At 54.6% G+C, this 13,283-nt stretch overlaps 5 protein-coding genes across 5 annotated transcripts; 3 read left to right on the top strand and 2 right to left on the bottom strand.

The window, feature by feature from the left end:
- Window positions 1-1,262: 1,262 nt before the first annotated feature.
- Window positions 1,263-2,931, bottom strand: A1O7_02640 (uncharacterized protein; the record flags this gene model as incomplete). The annotated part of the gene is made up of 3 exons (XM_007756671.1): window positions 1,263-2,043; window positions 2,098-2,575; window positions 2,631-2,931. The coding sequence occupies 3 exons, from the start codon at window positions 2,929-2,931 to the stop codon at window positions 1,263-1,265; spliced, it is 1,560 nt and encodes a 519-aa protein (XP_007754861.1).
- A 1,599-nt stretch (window positions 2,932-4,530) lies between these two features.
- A1O7_02639 (uncharacterized protein) lies at window positions 4,531-5,775 on the top strand (the record flags this gene model as incomplete). The annotated part of the gene is made up of 1 exon (XM_007756670.1): window positions 4,531-5,775. One exon carries the CDS (start codon window positions 4,531-4,533, stop codon window positions 5,773-5,775), a length of 1,245 nt encoding a protein of 414 aa, XP_007754860.1.
- A 60-nt stretch (window positions 5,776-5,835) lies between these two features.
- Window positions 5,836-7,206, bottom strand: A1O7_02638 (uncharacterized protein; the record flags this gene model as incomplete). Its single annotated transcript, XM_007756669.1, has 1 exon — window positions 5,836-7,206. One exon carries the CDS (start codon window positions 7,204-7,206, stop codon window positions 5,836-5,838), a length of 1,371 nt encoding a protein of 456 aa, XP_007754859.1.
- A 2,241-nt stretch (window positions 7,207-9,447) lies between these two features.
- On the top strand, window positions 9,448-11,598 carry A1O7_02637 (uncharacterized protein; the record flags this gene model as incomplete). Its single annotated transcript, XM_007756668.1, has 2 exons — window positions 9,448-9,775; window positions 9,845-11,598. 2 exons carry the CDS (start codon window positions 9,448-9,450, stop codon window positions 11,596-11,598), a joined length of 2,082 nt encoding a protein of 693 aa, XP_007754858.1.
- Window positions 11,599-12,788: 1,190 nt separating this feature from the next.
- On the top strand, window positions 12,789-13,228 carry A1O7_02636 (uncharacterized protein; the record flags this gene model as incomplete). Its single annotated transcript, XM_007756667.1, has 3 exons — window positions 12,789-12,819; window positions 12,873-13,018; window positions 13,073-13,228. The coding sequence occupies 3 exons, from the start codon at window positions 12,789-12,791 to the stop codon at window positions 13,226-13,228; spliced, it is 333 nt and encodes a 110-aa protein (XP_007754857.1).
- Window positions 13,229-13,283: the final 55 nt, after the last annotated feature.

Raw genomic sequence — 13,283 nt, 5'->3', positions numbered from 1 at the left:
AGAGCCTGGTCCAATGTCTCGTAGACCAGCTGGACGAGTAATCGAACCTCGAGGGAAGAGAAAGCGGCCAACTGCTTGAATGGTACAGGGAGTGGTAGAGTGGTAGAGTTGAGAGAGTTGCAGACAGACAGGTGGAAAAGGTATTCGGCGGGTGGCCGCTGGGAGACAAGTTGAGAGTGACTCTGACTCGGCAGCGACGTGAGCGCGGGGCCGACATGGGCATGGTCTGATTGGCGGGGATCGTGCAGGACAAGGTGCCTCGTGTTGGGGAGATGGCTTCGTGGTGCCGTCGATGGATCCAATGCCGCCAGAGGAGGAGGAGCCTCAGGGGCCAGCGGTGATCGAGTCGGGTCAGCGGTCGACGGCAGCGCGCCCTTACGCCAACGCACTCTTGAAGCATTCGCTTTGATGGCGCTACGTGACTGCGCTTTCTCACGCTGCGTCTGCGGATAGCCAAGGATGAAGGTGGCTGAAGGCTGGAGCGACGTCCTATTAGGAAAGTGCCGGGTCAGTGATGGATTCGTCAGTTCGGCCAGGGGCACGAACCACCCCTGCCGCGTACGAAAGACTGGACGAGCATGAGGTAGTCCAGGTTCCGTTAACGGCTAGTCAGCTGTGTGTACAGAGACGAAGGAGTTCGTCCCAGCGTTCCGGTGTCAGGTTACGTGATGGTCTTATTGGAGACCGTGCATTACAGACGGGTGGTAGGTCTTGGTCCGAGAAACACTGCGATTGCTGGTCTGGGTCTTTCGTTTGGTATTGCCAGGGACATTTCCTTGATGGGATGGACATAAGTGGACAAAGGCACTCACATGGCTTAGCTGCGGCGTTGGTGCCAATACCGTCTTTCGTCGAGTTCGAGATCGTCGCCCTCTGGTCCTTCTGATCTTTCCATATTATCGACTCCTGTACTTGTTGAAGACCACTGACATTGCAGCTCTTCGAGGTGATAGCGGTGATGGTCGAGATCGAGGTCGAGACAGTTGGCGAGTCGAGTGCTACTGTCCATCAGCTGTGCCGTGTCTCTGCCTCGGAACAGCGCCACGCAGCAAAGGGGCAGAATAAAAGGCGTCGTCTGACAGGATGATTTACCACGGGTTGCTCGTGAGTCTGAACCATGCCGCGTTTAGTAATCAAGTAGTTGAGGCGATGGTCCCGAATGCAAATCCGACTGACAATGCTCCCGCCACCTCCATATCCGCGTGACAACGTGGTTCTCTACGCACCAAACGGCGTGTACGGTACTCGAGAAGACGCAGATCTCATTGCTGTGCATGAGCAGGCACTATGTGAGCCTTCAGCTTGACATCGCGGTAGACGTCGAGTCCATCCCGTTCACTGGTCTTGGGATGCCACAGAAATCCTCGTAGCAGCCGCTCCATCTGCCCCCACGAATCGACCCCTAAGCGAACCATCACCGGCAAGAGCTCGTCGACAAACCAGGCTCTCTCGGGCAGCCCGATACTGACAACTGCACCTAGAGTCAGTATCCAGAGCTGCATAACCACTCTCGCATAAGGCGAGGCGTCCACGCCGGTCCGCATCTGAAGGAGGCTGATCTGGAGCCTCTTCGCCAGCCGCTCAAACAACCCTACAACGGGCGGGAAAGGGAAAATGACAAGAAAGCTATATGCAATGCATGCGAGTCGACAGGCCTCGTACTGGAGATCGGCCGGCGCCGTCCTGCGACTCTCGATTTCTTCAAGCGACTCCAGCGACATCAGCCTGTGCTGGACATAGTTTCTTTGATCTGTCAGCATCACTGGAGGTCTGGGGACAAACCTGCCCTCAACGTAGTTGTCGACGACGACGGTGAAATCGGCCATATCTCGGATGACTACTAGGAGGGCGAGAAGCGCGTCGTCTCCGGGATCAGGCCACACCATCGTGAACGAAGTTGCCAATGAGCCCATCGTTGACTCGGCCCATTCCCTCTCTGCGACACTCACCGCAAGACGATCGGCCTCGAGATAGAGCCTCGTATGAGGAACAAAGGGCATGAACGTCCTCCGAAGGCACCGACTCGACTCGAACAAATCCGCACTGTCACTTGGTCAACAAGATACGTGGTGCAGCTCTGAAACGTGTTCGACTTACAAGCATATCACTTGAGCCATGCCAGGGGTTGTAATCTTGTCAACTCCGCCAAGCATCTGCACCAACTGCATTAATCCGGCCACGTGGACCTTGTTGATCACGAGCCTCCCGTAGATATGTAGCGACTGAAGCTCTTTCAGAAAAGACTGGCGAGGACACTTTCCCGTCCTTATTTCGCCAACATATCCGGAGTAGCCCAGGGCCACCACTGCCCAGATGTTTGCCTCGGTGGCTGCAGTCTGCGGGTTGCGCATCTGCTCGCTCAGTAATCGCACCGCTGTCGCGTTCACCTGCAATTCCAGCATATAATTCCGCTCGGACTTCTGTGCCACCCGCATGAACAGCATCGCAGCAGACATCATGCTGTACAGCAACACGGGGTTGCGAACCGCCATGGACAGGATGTGGTGCGCGAAGCGAGGGCCGTAGACATCACGAGAGCTGACGTTCGTGATCATTTCCACGAAACATTGCCGTGCTGCAGACGGAATCGTCAGTGTCCACGATTCGCTTCAAGAGTGGTAAACTCTCACAGTTGTAGAGCTGCTCCGTAACCACTTCGCGAGGCAAGTCGGTCGGTAGAGCCGAGAATCGATCGATGACTCGGTCATCGAGGTAGACCCGCGGACTCGGGGTGCGGTCGTAGCATTGCCGGGCACGTTGCCTCTTGCTGGCATGGGAATCTTCCGCAGTGATTTCCTGCTCAGGGTCCGGGTGGAATGGCGATACATTCTGCGGAAGTTGACGGCCTCGATGAGAACTCTCGCTAGCATTCTGCGCGATCGCATCACGCCGACCGCGGAGCACAAGCAGTTGTGAGGTCATGGGCCTCATGGCTGTTTGTTCGCCAACCTCCTGCTGCAGCTACGTTGGTAACATCGCAGAGGAGCCGATCGGTCGCGAGCGCAGGATCTCCCTAGAAGGGTAAAAGGTCGCTTTGCAGGATGTGAGAACCGTCGCTCAGGTAGTGGCCCGCCTGGAAAACCTCCTATTAGAGGCCCAAGAGACAGATCTGCGAGCGGCATCTAGACCCGGCCCTCCCACATGTCGACGTTGTCTTCGAGGGGCACTACCCATGTACAAAAGGCCGGGTAAGTCTCGATGTCAGTGGTTTGCAAGTCGAATAGACGGGAATCATTCAGCCTCACAATGACAAAGCAAAGCAGTCAGTAGCAGCTGCAGCTATCCGTGAGCTAGAAGCAACACGGTTAATCCAGGTCCCCAACTGCGTTTAGTCGCCAAGTGCTGCAGGGACGATGGAGTTCAAGGTCCCGCAACGTCGCATGAGAGGAGGCGATCCCTGGTGGGGTTGAATCCTGTCAGACAACGGACAAATCGACCATAGCAATCGGAGTTCAGAGCACATCAAGCCTCGAAACGACCTCGAGAACGCCCAATATGAGGCAGAATCATCACCTCAGAAGGGGAAGCACTCACGCGTCTCGCAGAAATGGATGAACCGTATGCCTAAAGAAGTAAGACTTGACCATTGTCGGCGGCCTGAAACTCCCATGTGGACGAAGTCCCAGACTACCAAGCTTAGTTCTTCAAAGAGTGCACTGGGGTCCTGCCTTTCTCAACGTCAAAGTAGGAAACGAACCCTCCTGACGAAGTCCTATGTCTCTGGTGCTGCTGTCTCCGGCGCTTCGAACAAACCCTAGCCACCTGTAACCCAGGTATCGATCTTATGTGGGGTATCTGGGCCGTTTCGGTTTGGAAGAAATGAACTCAGGGCAGAAGCTTTGCGATACGAGTCCTAGGGCACTCGTAACCGTCCTGCAGACCCTGGGCGCCTCGGATCATCTGTGGCAATAGCGGTTCGGATGACTGCTGGCTTTCCTTATCGAGTAAGATGGCCATCCAAGCACTCTAGCGATACTGCGTAGACAGGGAACCTTCTGTGGCGGGCCCCTATCGGAACCATCAGTCCTTCGAGATATTGGGGGTACCTTGTAATCTGCCCAGATACACAGGTGTCTCCGTGGTCGAATAGTAGTCTGCACATAGTGGACGACCTATGAAAAAGATTGCGAGACGCAAAAGGCGAGCCTGAAAACCTAAAGCCCGTGCAACCGGGTGCTCATGCCAATCTGTCATGTCCGCGTGGGCAACTTGCGATGGCGGCTTCGCATCCTGTACTTCCGCACTATTGGGGGCAGACATTAGCAGGCTGCTGTTTGATCACTTCGGCGCCACCGATGCGCATCCGTGGGTGTGATGTGGGGGAGAACCTATCCAGTGTGCGGAATTGCCGGTAGATTCTGACCGGAGCAGTCTGTGTGCATACATCTGGCCGCGGCAGGGACTAGAAGTCGTTTTTACCCTTTTAGAACCCCCCCAACGATCCGGAATCACCAATATCGCAGTTGTAGATCGGATCCGTCCCTGTCCTGCCCTCCATCCGGCATCAGCACCAGCACTGTCGTCACAGACATGCTTCAATTCACGACTCCGCAGTCAGGAGATCCCAGGAAGAACAAGTCTGCCATTGCATTCCAGGTACGCCAGCATGCCGCCAAAGTCGCTGCTGCTCGCCACAGGAAGACCTGGATGTCGCGCAGACCTCCAAGCATCAACGATGGTGCTGCCGCTCCCCTCGAGTCGTGTTTCCTGCTCAGCTTGGACAGCGACACCGAAAAGTCCCGTCAGACCTCTGCCGACGTCGTCAAGAAGGCGAATGAAGGTGCCGATCGTAGCGGCCGCGCAAGAACATCGCGTCCCAGATGGACTTCGGTTTACAGAGTGGACATGCCGAAGCAAGCAACCTCGAAGTCGACGCCCAAGACATCACCGAGCGCCACGCGGTCTCCTTCGACTGAACCCTCGAGCTCCGAAATCGACTTGCACGCAAGCAGCGGCCTTGGGTCCCGTTTCGATTACACGAACGCCTTACCGTGGCCTAAGTCCCTCGACTCGTTCTTGGACGCCGCTTTGGGCTCTGCGCAGTCGGCTACTGCTTCAAGCCTGGTTGTGGAAGATGACAGTGGAACCTACCATTCACTGCTGACATCAGGAAGACACATACCAGACGTCCAAGCCAGCTTGCTTGCGTTCGTATTAGGTAGCGGATTCGGAGGCCTCACTGCCCTTCCGCCACTCCTGAAGCAGGCGCAGCGAAGAGCGGTGAGTGTGACCGTGGCCCTCGATCAGTACCAGAGAGAGTCCATAGGTGCGCCTTTATTGGAGGACATCGTCGGAGAAGCAGAGCACTCATACATGGCATTCCAGACAATCGAGATTGCGTTCCCTGCAGCCACGACAGGTGAGATCTTGGTGGTGGACTGCTGTCGCTTGGCTGGCCTGGTCTACTGCGAACTTGTTTTGTTTCCTTCACTTTCGGAGGGTGATATTATGTTCAGGCTGGTAAGCGACTTGCAGGTAGCCTTGGAGACCGCCTATTTCTGGTTGTCTGGAGAAGAACGCCTCACGTCGGTTTCCAACATGCTGCTGTGGGCAACTGCACTGGGTGCTATGGCGGCGACAACCGCTACTGCGAGGCGCTGGTTTGTAAGGAGACTGTCGGTGCGACTATGTGCTGACGAAAGGTTATGTGTGTGGCAAGTATTCAGATCTTTGATGTCCACCTTCCTATGGTGGCGCCCTGTCTGCGATCATCCAGGTCAGATGGTTTGGGAAGAAGCGATTCATGATATCCAATTGGCAATTTGCAACGAGTAGGTCCAAACATCGGGAGCGAAACTAAGCTGAAGCCTTGGGTTGACGATTCCAAGTCCACCATCACAATTCTTTCTTCAAGAAATGCTCTGGCCGGTGCTCAAATTCGTAGTCCACATGGACGTATGCTCTCTCCACATTTGGAAGGCTCTCCAGTTTCATCTGCAGATCCTCGGCGATATCATGGCTGACTCTCAGACTCTCCTCCGGATCCATCACCACGTCCACTTCTACAACCAAGCGGGGCCCGCTATGCCATGCTCGAACTGTGTCAATATGCTTGATGTGATCCGAGTGGGTCATGGACACATAAGTGATGAGCTGCTGAGTCTCGGTGTCGGCAGAAATGCCGATAAGCAGTTGAAACTCTGAGTAAGCAGTGTGTAGCCATAACCCCGAAATGAGCACCGACAGGACGATGGCGCCTGCCGGGTCGATCCACCATCGCAGTTTGCTGCCACCCACGGATGTCAGGACACCAAAGCCATTGATGAACAGGTCGTTGCGGTGGTCCTCCCACAAGATCCGCACTTGCGAGTATTGATTCCGGAGAGCCCAGCAATAGAGGAAGAGGCCGAGTTTCGTGCAGAACGCCACAGTCACGGCGACGACGGACGGCAGATGGAATGACTTTGTATCCTCCTCAGAGCCCCGGACGAGTTCCTGAACCGAGAACGCAATCAGAATGAACGACACCGCGGTCATGAGGAAGCAGAAGACAATGTTGCCAGCTGTCTCGATCCGGGCGCGACCAGCCGGGAATTTCCGGGCATCGACCTTCTTGACGGCTTTATTGGTGAGAATGAGGGTGATGTTGGACATGGGGTCAAAGATTGCGTCCGCCATGGTCGTGAAAAGTGAGAGTGAACCCGAAGCGATGGCGCCGTAGAGCTGCAACACTGCGAGGAGGATATTGGCCACAAAACTCCCATACACCGCGATCTTGTAGCGTAGCTGCGTCGAGTCTTGAATTTCTTTTGCTTCTCTGATATGTTCATTCACTGGCTTCAGCAGCCGCTCGATCTGTTCGTTCTGTAACTCGTAGAAGCTCGTGATCTTGGATTGTTTGGACTGTCCGCCTAAGTGTAATGGATTGCATGCGTACTCCCGCTTGCGCGCGGTATTAGCCGACATGCGGTCAAGCTCGGAGCGAGACTTCAGACGGCGTGTCAGGTCCAGAGGATCAGATGCGGAGGCATGGGTAGGAGATTGGCTCTCGGCATCGAACATTGAAGCAGTGCGATGGCGTGAGATCGTGTCTTCGTCGTGTTGCAGGCCAGATGTGGCGGCGGCGGAACTCTTCGCCTCGCCGTGTAAGAGATGGGGATTAGGCATAGGCTGGTAGAGATCATGTCCGAGACTGCGGTGTATATGCTGAGGGCTCTGCGTGAGCTCCATGAAGTGCTCGGTTCTCGAGCCAGCATGGATCGCCATGGTGAAGGCTGGCGAGGTGAAAGTGGCAGGTGAACGACCGACGTGGCTTCACATGAGCGTCCCGAGGCTGCGGGATCACCGGGCATGAGTCCTGTAGCCTTGAAGCAAGTGTCCTTGCGAACAATAACGATGACAGATACTAGTGATGAACTGGTAGAATGGTGAGAATTCCACACAACCACCTGGGTGTTACCAGAATCTTGGTAGAAGTGACGCTGGGCTGAGTTCATCGTCCACGAATCAACGCCGCACGCCGCCGCCGAGCCGCTCGAAGCGACTCCAATCCACACGCAGTCATCAGAGCTTGTTCGCTACTGTACGGACTACACGCGTACGGTACGTACATTGAATGCCCAATGGCAGCAGGAACGCGGCTTACTCGATCACGTCGACGAGGTATGTCAGCGTGATTGAATGCGGGAGAGAGCTAATTAAGGGTCTTGAAGCTACACCTGATCTACACGTGTCGAGCTGGTCACGCTGGTCTGAAATGTCCGCGACGTCAAATCTGGTCTGATCCATATCGAAGTGGACTTTCCCGTGCGCTACACAGTAGTTCAATAAGCTCATAGTTCGTTCTTTTCGTACAAGGTGCTAGTTGTTGCTGCCACAGCTGCTGCTTTCGGTCTGCACCAGTCTCCAGCTGAACAGCACGAATACTAAAGCAAGTACGGAGTACAATCACGAGCCCTTCAACTCCAGCATTTACACCAGTGCCCACCTCTGCGCCAGGCGTGTTACCGCTCGCCTTTGAAGATGAGTTAGATGAGCTGGACTCAATTGCACCGCTAGCATCAATGAACTTTCGACATTCCGGATGGGGAGATAGCCTCCCATGTCATCTAGCGAGAGCATAGAGTCACATCCTTCCTCGAGGCATAGAATGGCATTCGGCGGAAGAAGCGGTTGCAGAGCGTACGCGCAAGAGAGTTATCGGCGCAGACGTATGGAGTATTCAGTCAGGATAGCCGAGACTGATGAGGTTGAGAGTCGGCGGCTGAAGAAATTGAGGTTAAGCTCCCTTTCAAAGTCGACACTACTGTGATATGCGTGGGACTAATGATGCGTACTATTTCCAGCCTGTAACCATACTGTGTAGAGGCGTGACCGCCCCTCCTTGAAGCGAGAGTATCGCCGCCCTGCTATCACCCCGTGCCCTGCCATTGGGTGTGGTCTACAGTCACAGTCACTGTCACAATCACCATTGTACACAGTGGCGCTTGGTGCAGCGCTGCAAAGCCGGCAGCACTCCCCATATTGTACTCCGTACTCGAAACCACCAGGAACCACTACTGACATTGGCAAGCCACATTTGCGAAGCTTCAGCCCAAGCTCTTGCCTTCTCTTGGCTGGCATAAACCCTTGGCAAGTGGTATCAAAGTTGATGCTTGGAGATCGGATACCTCAACACCACGCGCGTAGCTGAAAGAGACCACGTTGTTACTATCTCCAGAGGGGCAAGAGCATGCACCCTCGAAGCATATACGATTACCCGCATCATACCGAGGGAGATCGTTCAAGCGGTAATGTAAGAGGTTTGAAATAACCAGCATTTGACAACCTTGAAGGGAGTTGCGGCCAGCCCTCATCAGTCAAACCCCATTGCGCCCTGATGTTACAAGGGCCGGTTCCAGGGTTATGTCCACGTCCTGACAGCACATTATCGACGATATCCGGTGCAATGATTAAGCGGGAACGAATCCCAGGGTATGCCTGGACAAATCGATTGCCGTCTCATCCGCTGTCCCTCCACGTTTTGAAGCAGAGAGACTAGGACGATTTCCCCAGACGCGGGACTGATAGACCCAGCCTGGGCACCATCCCCGCACGGATAGCCCATACAGTCCACACAGTCCCCCGGAAGGTTGCACAGGACAAGCCTCTTCCAAGGTTTCTACTGGGCTCAAGCACTTTTCCTTGGCGGCTTGTTTCGACGTTCAGAGGCGAGATCTGGGGCTATCTGGTGTGCACACCCTCACAGGCCCAGTAGCGTCCACTGAATCAACAGCGCCCGTGTACACATGGCGGCCCTTTCTCCAATCCGGGGGGAACCAGCCATCTTTGCCACTAATGGTAAGTCTGGTCCAGGGATCCCAAATGGATCTGGATCTTATATCCTGCGTGATAAGAGTGTCCATCTCCCTCCGCCACTTGCCTCCGTGATTGCCACCATCTGCTCCTGGACGAGTGGAACAGGTGAAAAAGGTGAAAAGCACAACTCCCAAAGTCCATCAAGTGATCATGGCTTCAAAGGTTGTCAATAATGTCAAAACCTCACTCCAGACGGACGTGAACTGGAAACAGGCCCGCCGCTATGCCGGCGTTGGCTTCCGTCGCGCTCCCTCTGCCACCGCCACCTACATTCTCGAGAAGGTGCCTATCGTGGGCTGGTTGCCACGATATAACTATCGATGGCTCATCAACGACTTCATCGCTGGTCTCACGATCGGCATCATGCTCGTCCCTCAGGGACTGGCGTATGCCAAGATCGCCACCATTCCAGTCCAGTATGGGCTGATGGCGAGTTGGTTCCCGGGTATCTTGTATGCGTTCATGGGGACCTCGAAAGGTACAGAATCCGACGGCGGAAACACTGCCTGGAGGCCCTGAATGAACTGACATGCCTCTTTGCTTGCAGATCTCTCCACTGGTCCAACTTCACTGATCGGCCTGCTCACCGCAGAGATTGTCAAGGGCCTCGTCAAGGAGGGCTACCAGGCACAAGAGGTAGCCGCGGCTGTCGCTCTGGGCATGGGCATCTACGGCATGGCCTTGGGATTTCTAAAACTCGGATTCCTCTTGGACTTCGTCTCCACACCCGTCTTGAATGGCTTCATTTCTGCCGCCGCAATCGTCATTGCTCTAGGCCAGGGTGCTTCTCTCCTAGGCGAGGATGGCGGCAGCAGCAAAACGGCGGGTGAGATCCACAACATCTTCTCGCAGTTGCCGGACGCCAGTGGATTGACCTGTGCAATTGGCTTCACTGCAATTTTCATCCTCGTGGCTCTCGAACAAGTGGGCAAAAGGTGGGGAAGTAAGAACCGCATCGCGTTCTACCTGTCCATCAGCCGTGCATTTATTTGCGTTCTGTTGTACACGGGAATCAGCTATGCCGTCAACCACAAAAAGGATTCAGATGACTACCTTTGGTCTGTTGCCAAGGTCAAATCCGACGGCATCCAGGCCAAGGCAGTGGACAGCAAGCTCTTTACCAAGGTCATCGGCCGCAGTATTGCTCCGTTTGTGGCTGCTGCTCTTGAACATACCGCAATCGCCCGCGGCTTTGGACTTCGCAACAATTACGTCCCCGACATTTCTCAGGAGCTCTGCTACCTTGGCGTGGCGAACATGGTCAACAGCTTCTGGGGCGCCATGGGCGTGGGTGGAGCCATGTCAAGAACATCAGTCAACTCAGGCTGCAAAGTCCGCTCACCTCTCGGAGGCGTCATCACCACCGCAGTGGTCTTGATCACCATTTACGAACTTACTGGTGCCCTGTACTGGATCCCGAAGGCCGTCCTTTCCGCCATTGTCATCACTGCTGTCTGGCCATTGTTTGGCACCTGGCGCACGTACTACCACTACTGGCGGACATCCTTCACCGACTTCGTGGCGGCAATGCTTACCTTCTGGTTGACCCTGTTCAAGTCCTCCGAAATCGGTATCGGTACGGGCGTTGGCTGGTCTATTTTCGTCTGCCTGGTGCGACAGGCATTCAAGCATATCAACAACGTCAATTCGTCATCGGGTTCTGAACTTGTGCAGTCGATTGACGACTCGAAGCGCATGCCTGACCATATCCCAGCCGATACGCAGATTTTCACGTTCGCTGAATCAATGTTCTTCCCGAACGCACAGAGGTTCAAGACCTTGATCGTGGACGTGGTGAAAACACATCACGCGCCTTTTCACATGTCACCTGAGAATATCGAGGCTGAGCGGACATGGTCTGTCGTGGGCGAAAAGAGAGTTGCGAGACTCAGAAGGGAGGCTGGCATCAGCAATATGTCAACTCTGCCTCCTCTGCGACTCCTGATCCTCGACTTCACCAAATCCAATCATCTCGACAGCACAGCCAACTTGAAGCTTCACGAGCTGTACAATGAGGTCAAGAAGTACTCGGGCGACAAAGTCGAGATCAGATTCGTTGGGCTAAACCCATACGTGCGCTCTCGATTCGAGCGCGCTGAGCCGGGTTGGTCCCTGGTTGACGCATCAGAGCATACTGCATCAGAAACGAAGTCGGAGTCGGAAGTCGCAGTGGCGCCGAAGGATCCGGTTATCAAGGTATACCGCAGCTGCAGGGATGCCATGGCTGATGCAAGGCACGAAGAGCCCCGAGAGATTGTTATGGATGAGAAGATGCCAACGGAACATTATGAGACGGTTTGAGATTCCAGCGGCCACCGAGGCTGATGTGATGTGCGCCCGGTGCGGGACTCCTGGTAATGATTCTGCTTCATTTGTGATGAGTGTATGACGACCAATGTATGGACCGTGCTGAGTGACTCAGACGCGGGATTGCACAGAAGGGGAGGAATTTCGGTTGGTAGCCGAATATCACGGCTGATGTCCCTGTGCAGCCACAAGGATCAGAATCGTTAGCTTGAGTAGCTCAAGCTTTGTGACTTGCTTTTCCTTCCAATCCTTGCGTTGTGGCACCTGGCCCTTCAGCTCCTATGGTCTTTACGTCAGATATCATGGGACCGCAGCCAGTCATGCCCTTCGAGACTCCTTCGCGAATCTGCAAGCAGGGGGTGAACCACTGGGTCTCGCTACACGGGATGATTCCTTGAACCATATATCCGCACTGAAATACCAGAAGCTTCGCTGCACCCGCGACAGCGGTAGAATGTTCAGCCAAGGATTTGCTGGCGCAATGCTTGATGCGGAACCTTGTTTGGCGCCTTCTGCATGCTCCCTCTTTGGTTCCCTCGAGATGGAACATATAGACACGTGTTCGTCTGTCGCTTGAAAGTTCTAGCTCTTTGCTGCTATGCTTGACATGTCGGTAGCTCGTAAGATCAGGGACGGGGTTTTAATACTCCATTAGCAAAAGGGAGAGTCCGTTCTGCTTGAGGAGAACAGTAAAGTCGTCGACAGTTTTGGAGGCGTAATAGGAGAGACGGTTGTTTGGCTTGCCGTCAAATATGAGTCCGTGTTGGCATGGTAAGCGATGGATTGGCGGAGCGTATGACCTTGCATTGCGATGGAGCAGGCCGAAGATGAAGGGTGAGTGCGTGCCTGAGTGAGAAACATGAAGACGCTCAGATGTTCTAGAGGTTCACGGCAAGAAGACTACGCGCCGCCACGTGACTCAACGATCACTTGTCACGTGTAAGAAGTGGCTCGGCACGCAGCACGTGAGCCCAAGTCGCGTGGCGCCAAGCTGCGGATTGGCTTGAGAATTGCGCGTCACGCTCTCGTCATGCGACTGCGTCAAGATCTAGTGCACCGCCTCAATTCGCATTGCCATTTCACCCATAGCCGATCCCATCCGCAGGTCTTCACCTTCCTAAATACGGTGTATCTTAGAAGCTGTGCTATATTGGCAGCAACATCAGGACCACTCATTCGTACTGATGGCGTTCTTCTTCGTGGTGGGAACGAAAGGTAAGAATGCATGCGCTGAGCGCTCGGACTGCTCCAGCTGACGGTCTCTCTAGATTTCACGAGCCCGTTGAAGGGCTATGAGGGTGTAACAGCACAGTGCCACAACTGTGGCAATTGGGCGGCACATCCAATTTCATCCTGGGACTGGTTCACCTTCTGTTGGGTCCCGATCATTCCGCTGGGAGGAAAGCACAAAGATGTAAGGCGCCAAGAAACAAAAGACATGTCCAGCAGCACTGACTCGTCGTTGCAGCTCGCTTGCTCCATCTGCCGATTCCGTCAAGACATCCGTAACCGACCCGACGTTGGCTCAATGCAAGGCCAAGGACCCATGCCTCCCCAACATCAAGGACCTCCGCAGGGCTGGGGCGGGCATCCTCCAGGTCCAGGAGGACAGCAATACAAGTGAGGATACACGACACACCTGAACATTGCAAGAGCTAAGGCGTTATGGAGCCGGTATG

This window comes from Cladophialophora yegresii (assembly GCF_000585515.1).
Source record: "Cladophialophora yegresii CBS 114405 chromosome Unknown aczIN-supercont1.2, whole genome shotgun sequence".
Taxonomy (NCBI): domain Eukaryota; kingdom Fungi; phylum Ascomycota; class Eurotiomycetes; order Chaetothyriales; family Herpotrichiellaceae; genus Cladophialophora; species Cladophialophora yegresii.
Note: the sequence above shows the minus strand (reverse complement) of the source record. Positions and strands in the feature narration are given on the sequence as shown.